General features: G+C 38.8%; 1 protein-coding gene across 2 annotated transcripts; it reads right to left on the bottom strand.

Moving 5' to 3' along the window:
- Positions 1 to 537: 537 nt before the first annotated feature.
- LOC125879260 (phosphoribosyl pyrophosphate synthase-associated protein 1) lies at positions 538 to 16,539 on the bottom strand. 2 transcript variants are annotated; one of them, XM_049561013.1, is made up of 11 exons: positions 16,084 to 16,539; positions 15,828 to 15,880; positions 14,202 to 14,268; positions 13,919 to 14,091; positions 13,636 to 13,751; positions 13,460 to 13,515; positions 12,084 to 12,229; positions 11,105 to 11,146; positions 7,905 to 7,975; positions 5,849 to 5,995; positions 538 to 4,124 (listed from the first exon to the last, which is right to left on the bottom strand). In XM_049561013.1, the coding sequence occupies exons 1-11, from the start codon at positions 16,164 to 16,166 to the stop codon at positions 3,966 to 3,968; spliced, it is 1,113 nt and encodes a 370-aa protein (XP_049416970.1). In that variant the 5' UTR covers positions 16,167 to 16,539; the 3' UTR covers positions 538 to 3,965. The 2 variants fall into 2 exon arrangements, with proteins under 2 accessions (XP_049416970.1, XP_049416971.1); XM_049561014.1 differs by lacking the exon at positions 11,105 to 11,146 and having other exon boundaries at positions 16,084 to 16,537.
- Between the last annotated feature and the right edge of the window lie 660 nt (positions 16,540 to 17,199).

Below are 17,199 nucleotides of genomic sequence, written 5' to 3' on the forward strand. Positions count from 1 at the left end.
AGGTTGCAAACGGATGTTTTGCTGCTGTTATGACTTCAATTCATCAAGAATTTTCTCTGTTTTTTGATTCCTTGTTCGCTGTGGATGCATCCAAAAAGAACAATATTCTTCATAAATTCAAAGTAACACAGGGTGAGCAACTGATATACAAATTATCATTTTGTGGGTGAAGTATTCCTTTATCCAACACCTATAATGTAGCTGAAAAGCTCACTTTCCTGGACTGAAATCTTTATGAATTCTGATTAAAGTCAACATTTTCAGAAAATGTGATCATATAATACAGTAACATGTAAAGATTTAACATTTTAAAATTTGTCTCCTGTCAAGTTAATGCACAATACCTACCTTGACTTTACAGAGAGAGACTGGTTTACAATACACTTTGAGGAAAAAGATAATTTTTCCACACTTAAGTCCAATAAAAAATGACTTAACTGTCATTAAGTAACATAAACTGTCGAAGTCTTTAACCTATAAGGCCATTCACCAAAGCATAATAACATGGTTTCTTATACGGTAGAGACAAGGCACAGAAGGAGGCAAATGTTTTATTTTCATACACATTGACAAATGTCGTAGAGCTGGACAGAAGAGTGTTAGTGTCAATCATACTCCCTCAGCGTCACAGACAGGTCAGGGGAGCAGTGAATACAGAGAAGACAGAATGATAAACACTCACAACAGATCAAATCTTAGCCTGCATAGCAACAGCATTTGATACCGACAACCTCCAACTCTGTGCCAACACAACCCCAACATGTGCATCTAGCTCTCAAATACTGAAGAAGTACAGTTTCTATGACAAAGAGTACAAAGATAACGTGTACAGTACTGCTGTATGGAAGACATACGTTTTCAACATGTGACATTGGAACAAAGCATCGAAAACACAAGAACAGATAATTGTGCATTGGCTTATTAAGTGTATTTCCCTGAGCAGAGGACTCAATCAGAACAGAAATACACTCAGTTCCTCTTAAGCATCACTTGGAAATTCACTCAGAGAGCGCAGAAAGGTGCGTGTGTTCAGATCACGTTTTAAGGGGGAACATCACAGTAATTCATCGACCATACTGGTGTTTGTGCCAGTTCACTAAAAACACACATATTATACATTACTGCTGGCTATTTCTCTTTTTTTTTTTGTAGTACACAAATCCTATCTTCCAGGCAGCCATCGGCTTCCACACACCTTAGAACAAAGCCACTCGAGCAGCCCACCATACTGGAGTTTGTGAAAGCGGTCATTGTAAAGTGACGCGCCTAAAGCATGGATCAAATCAAAGTCCACCTATCTGGTACATTCAAATGCTGGTATAATGCTCAAGCAAAAACAGGTTAAGAATGTGACTGCTGCTTTAATTAGAGAAGGTTATGGACTTGGTGTGGATAAGTGTTGCTAACCTCCAACTGGAGAATTGTTTCCAACACAGAGCAACAGCAGCAGATGAGGGGAGCTGTTCTGATACCAGTTTGGGGAATGCCACTGACACTGCCTAAAATGCTGGATCGGGTATCAGCAAGTTTGCATGTCAAGCACCAATCAGATACCACAGAATTTATTAGTAAACTTTAAGCAGTTTCACATCGACAGTTTTCCCAATTCTTCTTTGCCGATCCAAAACAGTAGCTTACACAGCAAGTTGCTCTGTGAAACTACAGTTTTAGAGCAGTGAAGAAGAAGTGATTTCTAGTAAATAGTGTTACATTAGGCGTTGGCAAGATGTCAGCAATTTGGCAATATTTTTACACTGCATGAAATAAAGTTATATGGCAGTCATTCTCTGTATTAGTTCATGTTTTACATAACCTGAGCCATGCCATACAACAACGACAGCAATCATTTCACATTTATACAGGGTTAGCAGTAAACAGCTGTTAGATTTCTTTTTAACGCAATGCAATCAGAGCCTCTCTACACATATGCCCATCAGACAAGCAGAGTTTCAGTCATACTGTAAAGTGATGAAAAGGAAAACGAAGCAGGAGGTTCACTGTGATCGGTGTCTCTCACAGCAAATTGAAATTAAGGAAAACCACTGGCTGCTTAGAAAAACACAAACTAAATACATGAAGAACTGTTTTTTCTCTGCTTTGAAAAACAGTCGGCAGTAATGTTAGGTGTTAAGGTTTGTAGTTAACTGGCTTCAACAAAGATGGTCCTTTATGTATATGTGTATGCATGTGATTTCACTGTCGGGTTACACCGTCAGCCATTCAAAATAAGAACTATACTGAGCTGGGTGTGTTCAGTCTACTGCTAGAAAGTTGGAGTATATTAAGGGGTCAGCCCGTCCAAATAACAACAAAATAATAGTAATAATGACAAAAAAATCCCACTCACTGCCTCAGTATAGGTAACTATGCACTGTTAGGCTGAAATGTGACACTCCAAGGAGGATTCGTGCTCCGTCAACAGAAGTTATTACTGCTTTTACCAAAGTAAAAATGAGTGACGACTTCTTCCACCCTGTATTAGTTAAAAAATGTGTGGACACCTACTACTTGAACTTAATTTTTCACCGAAAGAGCCAAATTCCAGAGCTGTGGCTCAACTGACAATATCTTTTTTGCCATTGTCTTTATAATGACGGGACTGTGGGTTGTATAGCTTGGGATATTTGTCAACCTCAACAACTCGTCTCTCCTCATCTATTCTTTGACACACATGAGAGACACAGTGACAGCAGAGGTAAGGAGCGAGAGCCGGGATGTACGCTACCATCCCGGAGCAAGTGTTCTTTTTAGGGGCAGCGAGGCTGGAAATAGGATAGTGGTGCTAAGAGTCACAGGGCAGCACATCTGTGAGTGCAGAAGTGTGTCTAGCCACCACCAGTGAGGGTTGCACATTGAAAATAATAGAGGCAGATGTTTTGACGCGTGTCGCTCGGCTGCAGAGTGTTTTAGCTTTGAGACCACTGCTGCAGGTGCAATATAAGGTGAATGAAGTTTCATTTGTGCTGTGCAAATCTTTTAAATAATTTCCTCTCCAGGATAATCTGCAATTTATCCTGAGTTTTCTAAGTATTTTTTCAGTTGTTTAAGCACCACAACTTTTTCAAACATAGTATGCCAATACTTGAAGGACCACAAATGAAATTACATTAACCTCTATTGCTCTGTGATAACAGCAGCAGCAGTCCCCAAAAGGGCAGCACCGAACAAAAACTATTCTCTTGGCTTGATACTAACATAAATAAGTTGAAAAATATATTTTGTTATGATTTAGTTTAACTGACCCAATAATATAGAGCATATGAAATAATGATCCATTTCTACAGATGTTAGAAACTTCTTTTGTCACATTTTACCAAACATTCCTTCAAATGGTGCAAAAAAAGCTGCATAAAAATATAGTTTGGGCACCAATAAGCAGGAGTTTGTCCAGTCCTGTCTGTATGGTCAGACACAACACATCCAATTAAATGCAAAGACATCACAGTGCTGAGCAGACCTGATCATATCGGGCCAGCAAGAGCAAGAGCGTCTGGAAAACGGGTGGTAAAGCATAAAGTCCTGTTACTGCAGACATTTTTCTATTGTCTTTTGCAGCCGAAGCTCAGTCGTTAGATATGAGGTACCGCAGTTTATGACAAAATAACTTTTTTTTTTTTTTTTTAATACAAAGCATCTTTTGTTCAAGTCTGTAAAGCAAAAAGAGCAGCAAGGCAAGGAGAGGCGGGGTCAAAGTCACTTTTTTGCTATTTCTATCATCTTTTCTCAACAAGAACAAGATCTTTCAACTTAAAGAAACACCTCTTTACACCTTTTGATGTTAAGTTAAATAACCTTGAATAATTCTTACTATTTAAATTTCTTTCACAGAATTAGGATACATGTAATCCCGACATATACAACACATGGAACATGGCGATAGCATGTTTTTACAGCACGGAGAAGGAGTGCACCTGCCTTTCGTCTCTATCACACCCACCTCACCCTCTGACCTCTCTGACACTCATTTAGTCGTCCACGGTGATGTTGCGGAACAAGTAGGCCATGGACTCTCCGTTGTGGATGCGGCGTATGGCCTCAGCCAATATCATGCTGACATCCACAGTCTTGATTTTGGGACACTGTAGCTTCTGTACTTCATGGGGGACTGTGTTGGTCACCACCACCTGAGGGCCGCATAAACAGAGACATCATGCTCAGACTTATGCTCACCATGCATGAGAAGACTTAGACATAACTTTTAAGAAACTAAAGTCTGACACCCTTTCACATCTTAAGACAACGTTCTTTTTTAGTCACACACTATGAGATTTTGCAAAGACTGAGGATCTTGCAGGGTCACTATTTTTAAAATACTACTAGATTTCTTTTGAGGTTATTTCCCGCCCTGCTCCTGGCGAAAAATATTACACCAAATTCCCTTTAAGAAATTTGACATATTAACAATTCCTCACATGTCCACAAAAACACAAGATAAAAGGCTTTACATGTCGACAGTATTCTTGTTAAGTCTGCATCAATATAATCCATAAAGAAACTGTATTTGTGTACAAACTTTGGATTTTGTCGCCTTAACTCGTGACTTGCCTCCAAAAGTTAGCTGAGTTGTTTTAGTGGGAGGAGACCGTGGAAATGAGAGGTGAACTGTTTCATAAACTAAGATTTCTCACTAAAATAAGTGCTGGTTAGTGGACTGGATACCACTGAATCAAACATGGACTCTTGTTCTCTCAAGATCTCCATCAGTTTCTCCTCCTTTTCCAAGAGAACCAAGACTTGTTTATGTTCTTGTGCCTTTCTGGAGTCCCCTCCTCATCCACAATCTACAAGATTTGCTGCTTCTTGTTTGTTGCTGGAGAGGGCGCAGCTGTTGGCTGTTGACAGTGATCTCGTCATTGAACTTCAGTATTTGCATGAGTCAAGACTAAAAACATCTTATAATATTAAACACATTTGATTTTGTGGGACCATCAAAGAGGCTGTTTGTGAGACTGTTTCCATTTAACTTCAAAAGCAGTCGACCAGTGCAGTTTTTTGTCAGGCTGATTCACTGAAACGTTTCAGTGACACTGATGACAGTCACACTTTAAAAGTCACCAGGATTTGATTATCAGAGAATTCAAACTACGCTTGTGTACTCATTTGTGTGGGGAAAAGAAAACAGAGATGGAAAAATGAGATGGAAATACGGTTGTGAAAACGTGGGGAATGTGTTGTTTGTGTGTCTTGCCTCCTTCACCTGGTTCATGAGTGGACTCTCAAAAGCTTTCAAAATTGAAATATTGAGATGGCTTAAAAATTAATGGGAATTAAAATTCCAGACCCTTTTTACCCAGCGAGTTCAAATATACCAGATTTGGCCCAGAACTCAATAAGCGTTATGTTCTAAATCATAATAAAAATATTATCAACCTAAGTCAGATATCACATGAATACATGAAAATACTAAACTGCAACTACTGTTTTCTGAACCCTGGGTAGTCACGGAGGAAGTGAAAACTGAAACTAATAGTTCACAGAAATGCATCTGGACGTTATAATGATCATTTCATTGTTCTAGTTACAGATAATTTCATGCCACAACAGTTCAGCTGAAAAACCTTTCATTAGGAGGAAGTATCGTCTTGTACACGTTGTTTATAAAGAATACATGAGAGCTAATAAAAGAGCACAAATCAGTTTGGTATTTTCTTCTTCCCTTGTTACTTTAGCTTCCTTATTTATATTATGCAGGTATGACACATAAGGTTTCTATTAAAACTCAATAATAACAAGTTTTACTGATTAAACTTACATATAATCTTTAACTAGTGACTCACACTGAGATTAAAGCCTGTTTTGCAAGTAAACTTAAACACATTACTGAAAACAAAAAGTTAAGTGTCCTCACCTCATCAATGGCAGATTCCTCTATGAGGCGCGGAGCATCAGCAGACAGTAAGCCATGTGTGGCCATGATATAAATCTTATAGGCTCCTCTTTCTTTCAGGATCTCAGCAGCTGCAACAAAGTCTCCAACATCATCTATAATGTCGTCCTGAAGGAGGAAAGAGAGAAGAAAAATACAACCTGCAGCAAAGACTTAATGATTTTGACTTTTGGTAGTTTCTTTGTAATGGTGAAAGTATTATTGATCTGATCTGTGGAGGATAATTGCAGGATCATGTGAGCACCACTATGTGGCCACAAATGAGAACTATGGGATGACAACAAATGCCAAAACAGCAAGTCAGCGAGTTGACTCAACAATGTCCTAATACAGGAATGTCTATTGTTAGCCTAAGCTCAGACTAAGCTAAAGATTGTTCTTTTGCGCAGCCTTTTATACTTTAATTTATTTTATTAATTTGGTTTTAAACTTGTCTGTATTTTTAATAAACTTTTATTTACCCAATTTTATACTTAAACTATTATTTGTTGTCTTTTGCCTGTGCATAACCTTCGTGTATGATAAGGTGCTACATAAATAAACTTGTCTTGCTAGCGTTGGCTTACATGAGCCACCATAAGCTACTGGTCACACCAGACCACATTAGGCTGTCGCAGCAAAACCTCTATGTTCACTGAATTGAGCATCTGTGAGTTTTACTGTTGTGGATTAAACATTTTATATGTAAAAAAGAGAAAGTGTTAATAATTCTTCTTCAAAAAAAAAAAAAAAATCTCACTTAAAGGTGTAAACAATGTAACTCAAACAGTTCAGCTCACACTTACTCGTGGTTACAGCATAAGGCAAGTTAGATTTAAGACTTTTTTTTAAACTTCATTTCAATTTAAAATACAGCAACTTATACAATATTTTTTTCTATTTTTTACAGCTGTGTCTATGTATCTTACAGGCAAACAACAATAAGTTAAAATAAACTAAGCATATCCCATCTGAAAGTATTTACTTTGAAATAAAACAAAAGGTGTAAGTTGGGAAAAGGAAATGTTAGACCAAAAAAAAATAAAGAAAGAAGAAAGGGGAGTTGTGTTTGTGTATATACAGTGGCATCAGGGGTGAGTCAGGTGGGCGAGGTAAAAATACATATATGCTGTGAAGTATGTAGGCGGATTTCAATCACTTCACTATGTTAGTATGGCGATAGCAGGGGCCCATCCTTTGATAAATATTTCTTTTTGGAGTCTCAAGGAGTATGTTATCTGTTCCATCTGGTAAATTTCCCATACCAAACCAAAATTTAATATCAATCACTTATGGTACAGTTCTGCTCAAATGTTTCTTGTGTCACAGACAAGAGTAGAACAGAGCTGCGATATGCCTGGTGTTTGTTGGCATGCTTTCTCTGCAATTTTTTGTTTCTCACTCAGCAAGTGGGATTCCACCGCCTTCATTTCCATCATGCTGATTTGTAAATCTTTTTGCATAAAATACAATGAGTTTTATACACACTGCCTGGCAATGGATTCAGCCACACAGCAAAATCAAAATGCACTTCCCCATGTCGACCAGGTAACAGTGACAGCAATCTAGAGGTCAGTGAATCCCCTGCTTCCCGGATGAAAAGAAAAATTTGAGTGTTGTTGGTTGAACAACCAACCTGAACAGAGTGATGTTAAAGCCAGAAGCATTTGGGAATTAATTTAAGAAAAATACATGTTAGCAATTATTTTGAGATTTTACAGTGCAAAGTCAATGTCTTTGCATTTTTCAGAGATTTGAAAAGTTGATTTAAGACATTTTAATACCAATTAAAACCTTATATTTAGATGCATTAATTCAATGCCATTAAAGACTTTAAGGATCTGCAGCAACCTGGCCAGTTATGTTTCTAAAACCACACTGTCAGTGATGAGGCGTTTATAGTCGTAGTAAACGAATTCATTTCCAAGTGCAAACTACTTTAAATGCTTTGAGATGAGATATAATCAAAGATGGCAGAACAGCTTACATCAACAGCTCAACCATGTAGGCTGTAAAAAGTGCATTTGCAGCATCTTACCACAATGATGGCAATTCTCCCTCCCACGTCTCCGACTACAGTTATGGGAGGTTTCTCTTTGGCCATCATCACTGCAAAGGAAAGCAGAAATTGTTACCAATGAGAGCACTCTGAGAAGGCTGTGTGAACTGTATCTCACCTAATCAAAAACAAATCTCAGTAGATTGGGTAAAATGGGTTGAGAAAATGTTTTGTGATTTGGGCAAATCTGCACCCCGAATTATGGGGTCGTTATCGGATGATGTAAATGATTTGTAGAAATTCTGTTAGTTATACAATGCCGTAATAAATTTAAAAATGGCAATCAAAAGTAAAAGAAAATTCCCCCCATTGTACCCCACCTACCCCTATGAGATTAAACTGAAATGCCAAACTTAGTACAGCACATGCCATGCAAAATCAAATGACAGGGTTTTCTGCCCAGGATACCCAATCAGAAGGCAACTGCCTGGACACACACAACCTCAGGCCCAGGCTGTGGCAGGCATATGGCAGCAGTCTGCATATGAACCAATATGCACCAGACAGTCTTAATTCACACAGGACAAGAGTGGTTGACAAGCACTGATGAGAGTTTCTTCATACACACTTGCCAATGTTCTGGGGTCAGTCCTCAGTCGAACATCACTGCTGCCAGCGACTACTTTTACATGCACACAATAATCCCACTGCATCTCACAGGGCAATCACAGGAGATGCAGCAGCTGCGTCTTTTGGGTCAATGTCACACAACAAACAAAATGTAGTTTAGTTTATCTACGCAGCTTCATTTGTTATTGTGAATACAGCTGAGCCAGGCTGCTGTCCAACGCTGTCCATTTCCAGTCACTGAACCGACTACTTTGCTCCTGACAAACTGGAAACATCCTGGTGTCATGTCATTTTGGTTAAAATAAAACCATTCTACTTTTCAATCTGACAGACATACAGAAACTGTTATGACAAAGGTTGAACAAAATCATTTTTAAAGATTATTTTTAGGGCTTTTTACTTTTTTATAGTGACAGGAAAGTGGGGAGAGTGTGAGGGGGAATGACATGTAGCAGAGGGCTGAAGGTTGGGATCGAACCCAGGCTGCTGCAAAGGGCTCAGTCTATATGGGGCACACGCTTTTGCATGTGAGCTTGAGGTCATCCCTAGTTAAGATATTTTTGAGTAGGGTTGTACGAGAGACATCTGTCGGCACGCCCCCCATTTAGAGAAGCAGGCAGGAGTACTGACACGAAAGCAAAGCACTGCTGTGGACGGGGACAGCAGCAAAACATACTTTAGCCACCTAAAACAAAGTACCACCTGCTAAAAGCTGTATCAGTTTAAGTGTACACTATATTAAGAGTGTATATTTACCACTTTGCCTTGCTGTCAGACAGCCTGTCCTGATGAAGAAGCCATTAACTGTATCAGTTCCCCATCTATGCTCTCATGAAGCCACCAGACTCCATTGACAAAAACAGTAATTTAAGCTCACTGTTCACAGAAGCTGCTGGTCTACAGCTGCCTCGATCAGTTAGTTAATTTGTGTTATTGTGTGACTTTGGTGAATCCAGACTAACCCCAAAGTCACACAATAACATGAACAGAATAACTGACTGATGCAGTGGTAGACCAGTTGCTCCTGTAGTCAGCAATGTTAGATCACTGTTTTTCTTAATGGAGTCTGGCTTTGAAGAGACAGATATATCGACTTCAGTTCCCCATCGGAAATCACTATCTGATGGAGAGAGCTTCTAAATATGGCATACACTTAAACTGATATGGATTTTTTGTAGGTGGGCTTTTCTCTTAAGTGGCTAAAATACATCTTGTTGCTGCCCCCATCCACAGCAGAACAGTGCTGTGCTTCGGTGGCCGTACTCCAGCCGTGTTCTCCGGAGTGAGGGCATGCCGACTGACATCTACTGTAGGTTATACACTGACTGTGGATAAGTATCTATGATATATGTGCCTAACCTACAACTAAAATAAATAGTTTACGAATTGAAATTAGACTGGGATTAGATTCAATACAGCACATTTAAGCGGCTACCCATTAAATACATTTTTTTTGAATACATAGCAGAATTTAAAAACCAGCTGCATCTGAAGTATTGTTGTGCATGTAAATGTAGTCATTCAGAGGGTATAAGGAAACAACCAACTGGTAAACAATCAGCCAGCCAAGCCGATTGTGAAGGAAAAAAGTATAAAGAAGCAGAGACAGGAGGAGCATGCCTTGCAGAACACTTGCTGAATACCGTGAGTTCCCACAGCATCAGAAAACCTGGCAGTGTCACATTCAGACTTTTATCACTATTAACCAAAATAACAGCAAAAGCCATGTTGTTAGCAGTACACACACTTCTCAAAAAAAGATGTTTTTACAGCTTGCTGAGATACTGCAACAAGCTACCTGAGAAATGTTTGGTCAGATATCTTGAAATTAATTTAAGATGAAATAATAAAATCCAGTCATCAATATTGTCCTGACAGATTTGATTAGGTTAAACACTGCGTTACAGAAAATTCTGCCATAGAGATAAAAGTGTTAACTAAATATTACTGTTGATAAAATAAGGTCTGAATCGTTGAAGCAGCAAACTAAAACTTTGATTTAACGTAATTTTAATGCTTAAACGTACCAACAATTCCATTCGTAATGTTTCTTCTTCCCATCGTTAGATGTTAGGTTTCAAAAGCATGCTTTGTAGTTCTCATCACATGCAGTTATGACCAAAAGTTAATCAGGTTTTAGAGAGCGGGTTTAATATGGGTGCATCATGTGTTGATTGGCAAGATGAGTCCAGATACTTAAGTAAAAAAAAAAAAACAATAAAACAAAAAAATGTTTGGCATGGTTCTGGTTTGATTTATGGGTTTTAAAATAAAATCAGAACACAACAAAACAAAGAAGAGTTTGGCCATCTTGTAGAACAACGGTCTGGAATCTTAGAGAGGTGCGGTAAACATGTCAGCTGCTGATTTCAAGTCAAACATGCCATGCAAATAGCACTGAGTATGGAGTGCACTGTAGCTGATTGGAAGTTTTATCAATGCAAATCTGGGCACTAACATTCATTTTGTGCATTTTTCGCACCCCCTGAATCCAGACTGTATTTTCACAAGATGCAACGCAAACCCTTTTTCTAAACATGCACCAATTGAGGAACCATTTGAAGAGGAATCATTTCATAGTCAGATGTAAGTTATGTTTACGGTCGTACTTGGGAGCTCTATGCCAGGGAACGGAGCTTGTTGTTTGCCTGCTATTACCAACAAATAAACACCACGTTAACACAAATGCACAAATATTTGACATGACAAACACATGATACCAAGACTTGGAAAATCCTCTCGCTAGGTTGACACAAATGGAAAATATTTCACAGCAACAAATCAGCCTCACTGTGTTAAGAATTTAAGTCTTCTTATGGTTGAAGCAATTTCTGAGTTGTTCCAAAAGGAGGATTTTTTAAGTCAAGGGTGAGAATAGAAACACAAGTAAGAATAGAAATATTTTTTACTAAATAATAAAGTGAATACTGGACGCAAATACGTCGGAGTCATTTGCCAATGACACAATCATTTGATATTTTCCTCACACCGAACCATTAAAATGGCCTCACCAGGAATTAAAACTGCAAATATGTTAAGATCTATGAGTCACATTAGTATTTCTCACCAAATATTAATATTTCAAAATTACGGTATTTGCCAAGAAAAAGGCAGGGACGATGTTTTCTATGATTATTAAGCACGTCACTCTTTGTAAGTTTGTAAGTCTTTGTAAGCAGCTTGCGGAGGATGCAGCATGAGTAGAGGTAGTGTATCTGTGGAATCAAAACATGCAGTGACACAGAAAATCAATTTCTTGGAGTATGGTTGATGGCATGAGTGAGAAACAGCAGAATCATCAGCTCAAAAACAGGTTAGCACAAGTAAGAGCTGCATTGGGTTGTCATTATTAACAACTTGAAGCACTGTGGAGTTAAACTAGTAGAAATTATAAGACATTTCTTGTTAAATTTAACCATGGTGCGACAAATAAAAAGGAATCTAACTGTGAGAAACAATAAACAGGGACGTGCTTTCTGTAGAGGTAAAATCTGTCAGGCGCTGGACCTACTAATCTGAAAAGACAACCTGCAAAAAAATAAATAAATAAATAAATAAACAGCTCTCTACAAAAATGGGTGTTCTTACAAGGAAGCTCCAGTCCTGTGTGTCCTGTGGTGTTGCGTACACATGGTGGAGAGTGTCTTCCATCAGCCATGTCAGACTCTGAACACTGAGCCTCGCCGTGAATCACAGCCAAACCTAAACGCAGGCGTTCTGCGTAAGACTGAGCCCTGGGAAAATGGAGAGTAAATAGATAACGTAAGTTTATGTACACATATTAAGTCACAAAAATTGCCAACAACATCAGACATCTATTTAAAAAAAAAAAACCATCTGTATTGTCGATTACTTCTGGCGTAATGTCATGTTTTTATTTTGAGACCATTAAAGGAACAGTGTGTGGGGCTTTGTGGCATCTAGTGGTCAGGATTGCAGATCACAACCCAAAGCGACGTCATAGCGGCGTGCCTTCGGTGCGACGCGCTTGTTTTTTCGTCCAGCGCACAGCTCCACAGACCTGCTTCTCCCTCCAGTGTTGTGTCAGATCCCGGTTCCCCCTCAGGCTGTGTCTCTCATACTGTTTCCCACAGAGCTCTGCCCTGTTTGAAAGGCGAAGGAAGCCCGTATGTGGAAAGACGTCGCCTCCGAGATGTAGAATGTGTATTATAGAAGAAAAACACACATTTCAGGACCGCTGACTTGTATCATCAGAACAGACATGTCCTGTGATTTTCAGCCTCCTTTCATATTTAATAGAGGGGGGACAATACCTGACAGTCATACTCTCAGCTGTCAGGATGTGCCTGCTGTAAAGGGTAAATATAATCATAGAAGGCTGAAAATCACAGAACATGTCTGTTCTGATTATACAAGTCAGCAGTGTAAAGCTCAAGCATGTGGGGGCCTCCTTTCATATTTAATAGAGGGGGCGACCACATCTAAAAGTACAGCTGTCAAGATGCCCCAGCCACAGGCCTTTGCCACCTTGGTCTCGAAAAAAACCCAGGGAAAACCCTGCGACCAGCTGAAACTTCTCCATGTGCCAAGCGTGAACTCCCTGTTAGGATTCCTTCAGCATTCATTGTTCAGGAGGTTTTTACAGGGAGCCAAATTATCCACAGTGGTCTCTTCCTCTCCAAAACAAACTAACCAGGTGATTCAAACTGTTAATAATACTGAATGCAGCTGCTTCGCGTAGAGGAACTGAGTTTTCCCGATGCTGCTCGTTAGAGAGGGGCTTTTAACTAGAGTGGCAGACACAAAAACGCAAATGGCCCTATCCATTTGGGCCTCCTCCTTATGTAGACAAACACGATTCCTATTTTCAGGTGATTTCACACATAAGAAAACATTCTTATATTTAATTTCTGCCAATATATCCCCCTAAATTCTACACACTGGACCTTTAACATGTAATTTCATAGATAGGTAAAATATGTTAATTTTTATCTACCAGTTACCTTTTAGCTGCTGCTGGGGACTTTGCCACAATGATGGCATTTCTGTAATCAGGAATCTGAGAGGACGGAGGAAAACAGGAGTCAAGGATTATGTCTGAATAAGTGATTGACTTCAGCAGGGTGACCAACGCTTAAACTTTAACAAACACACAAAGACACTGGAATGGGATTATCACCTCTTCTTGGATGTACTGAATCAAGAAAGGAGAGGCACGCAAGTTGTCCACTGGAAAACTGAAGAAGCCCTGGATCTCCTTCTGATGCAAGTCCATGGTGATGATGTGTGTTAATCCTTTGGGGTTAATGACAGATTATTGGCATGGTCGTCCTCCCAATTAATTAATTAATATATATTCAGTTCAGTCAATCATATATGACAGTTAGATTAATATTAAAAAAACAACACTGATGGTGACACATACACAAATCACAGGGTGAGATGTATTTTGTTCTCTTTACCTGCTTTCGCCAACATTGAAGCTAACAACTTGCTCACTATTGAGCCCCTCTTCCTCATCTTGCACTGTTTGCTGTAGGGAAAGTAAGGGATGACTCCAATAATGTTCTTTGCACAAGAGGTCTTGAGGGCGTAGGCCATGACCAGCAGCTCCATGATGGCTGTGTTGACATCTCTGTGTGCATAAAAAAAACGTAAAATTTAGCTAGTGTTAATCTTAAAAAATGTGGAACAAGATCTCACTTACAGGTGGTGATTTGTATAGAACTCAAACATTATACTAACCGTGGTATGGTCTGGATGATGAAGATAGTTTGTCCACGAACTGATTCTTTCACATCCACTCTAGTTTCTATTGTCAAGGAAGAAATGACACAGTCAATTCATTTAGCAAAGCTGCTTCATGTTTTTGGTAACTGTATCCCTTCACTGTGAACACACCACTCATCATCAAATACTGTCATTGATAGAGCATGTATAAACAAATAAGAGATAAGACAGACTTAATTGTTATCCAACTGTATAAAGTCCAGTAAAGTACAAAAGATAAAGTCATAGCGAAACAGAATAATGTGTCTCCTGATGCAACATTCAGTAGCAGTGAAGCGACATTCAGACTATGCATAAGGTGCAAACAAAACACTATGCAAAACAAGGTACAAAAATGAAGTACAGGTAGTCAGACAGGCTAAGGTAACCAGTAAAGTGAGGTGAGGTGCAAAGTGACGAGTATCGAGTGTGTGTTTGTGTCGGAGGGATGGTGGCAGCTGCTGGGTGTTCAGCTGTTCAATTCAGTGCTTTATCAGAGCTTTAAATTTCATATCCCCAAAATATAACGATTTATCTGATAGTGCAGCTGAAGTAAAATAACCACATTTTGAATTAGTCACATCCTATTGTAGGGCTGAGCAGTAGATCAATAATATATCAATACTGTGATACCAGAGTAGATATCTACCTAGATTTTGGATATCCTACTATCATAAGTGTTGTGTTTTCCTAGTTTCCTTGTTCGAGGCTAGCTGCTGTATTTGTTTGCCTTTACACACTTAGTCATACTATCCACATTACTGATGATTATTTATTAAAAATTAGTCAACCCTGCAATATTGTCACAATATCAATATCGTGGAATGTGGTCAGAAATACTGTGACATTTGATTTTATCCCTATCGCCAAGCCCTATCGTGTTGTGTATAGTGCAGTACAAATTATGCACATCTAAATGATATGGCCTGCTACCTTGTTTGATAAATGGACAACAGTCAATAATAACTTCAAGACAAATACATCTTAAAAACATCAATGCAAAACATGCACGTTAAGTCCGTTCCCTCAGATTTTGAGGTAAGATATCTTTTTGATGACAGTGACAGTGTTTGTGGACACCTGCATGTATGATTAAGTATTCTCGTGTGTGAGGGTGACTAACTCAATCATTATTGTGTATAAGATGGGTGTTTTAGGGATGCATTGTTGTCAGGTACTATGATACACTGTGCCTTAATTTTGTTTTCTATTAAGCCTAAAATTATTGACAGATACAAACAAATATTGTATATCACAGAGCTGGAATTATTTCCTGTAATACCTAGAGAGGCCCACTTTTTAAGACCTTGGAGTGTTTTTAGGCAATTCGCCTTCGCATTCCTTTGCATGTTATGTATTGTATATTTTTTAATGTGTGTAAATAAATAAGAAACAAGATAAAAACTGTGTCACACCTTCATATTTTACACATTGTATGTTGTTGTGATGCTACCCCAAACCAACCTCTGTTCTTGTAATACAGATGCAAGGCACTCAGGTAGCCTAACTCAAATTAAAGTGCTTTGTTTTATAGGGTAGCTAGATAAATACCTGACATGTTCATTTGTTATTTACCCTATAAAACCACAATATTCTCCTCACCTCTGTTAGACTCCTGAAAGACCACAGACTTCCCCAGCTCGACTCCCAGCCGCCTGTGAAACAAGGGCACACATTTAGAGTTTAACCATATCTGAGACACAGCTGTCACGACCACGATATATTTATTTAGCACACCATTAATTCACTCAAGACTACACGGACTCTCGTTGGCGAAAACAGCTCCAACAGCTGTTGTACAACATAAATTACTCACTAACATGAGGCTATAATGCCAGAAATGTCCCGTTGTACTTACTCTGTTATCTTCTTGGCCAATTCTGTGCATGCTACGGAGGAGTTAGCGGAAAATACGCGATAGCCACTTTTCGGGACATTCATTGTGGCACTGCTGGTGGTTTATTTCTCGGACACTGACAGCAGCGGCACCTTTAATCAACTCACCACCGTGTTAGTTTCTGATTTTCTTATGACGTTGTCGTTAGCTTAACGTTACAGGCTACCTAGCTAGCCACCTGCCGCACACTCGCCTGCTAGTTAAGCTAATTACGCGAAATGACCCTCAGTGTGTGACGTAAACTTAGCTACAGCATAGCTACAGAGCAAACATTCATTACTGTCTATTTTCCACGTATTTGTCTAATTGTTCGCAGACTCACAGCTGGTACCTGTCACCTAACTTGTGTTGTACTGTTGCTAACAACTGTCCTCGCTTAAAACTACGGTAGCCCCTCTAGGTCAATCTTGCCAGCTGCGCTTTGCGGGTATGAGTAATGGTGAGTCATTTCAGGTTAACGGTATGATTTGGTCTTCCTGTACAGTAAGGTTTAAAGGTTTCTTTGATTTTTTTTTTAAAAATGCATCTTAAGTTAATAAGCAACATTATTTGTTGATGCATCACGTGCATTTCATTCTTTTTTTTTTTTTAAAGTAAAATGATAGTTTTTTTCTAATCTGGATTGATACAGTTGTGTCCATGTAATCGAAAATGTAACTAGTCTTAAAATAGACTTTAATGTTTATATGTCATGCATTGGCTCGTGAAATGGCGTGTATTTGAAATAATATATTCATTTGTTTATAACCATATAATTAGGCTGGTGTTATCTTAATTAACAGTATGATATCTGATTATTTGTGGATTTATCACATTTTAAAAGGTGACTTCAGTATTTTCCAACCTGGACATATTGTCCCATGTTTTTGTTTCTAAGCATCTAATAAAGACAACAATCCTTGAAACAGCCGCGAAACAGGGTGCAGTGTTATCACTAAGGGCAATTGTGCACGGTTGCTTTAAGTCCATTACAAGCGTTGTTTTTTTTGCCACTGACACGCTCAGACTAAAATTCTGTGTAAGACAACATTATGGAAAGGATCCCTACAGAGAAAGACCTATCTATTCAACAATAAA

This window comes from Epinephelus fuscoguttatus, linkage group LG19, assembly GCF_011397635.1.
Source record: "Epinephelus fuscoguttatus linkage group LG19, E.fuscoguttatus.final_Chr_v1".
NCBI classification, from domain to species: domain Eukaryota; kingdom Metazoa; phylum Chordata; class Actinopteri; order Perciformes; family Serranidae; genus Epinephelus; species Epinephelus fuscoguttatus.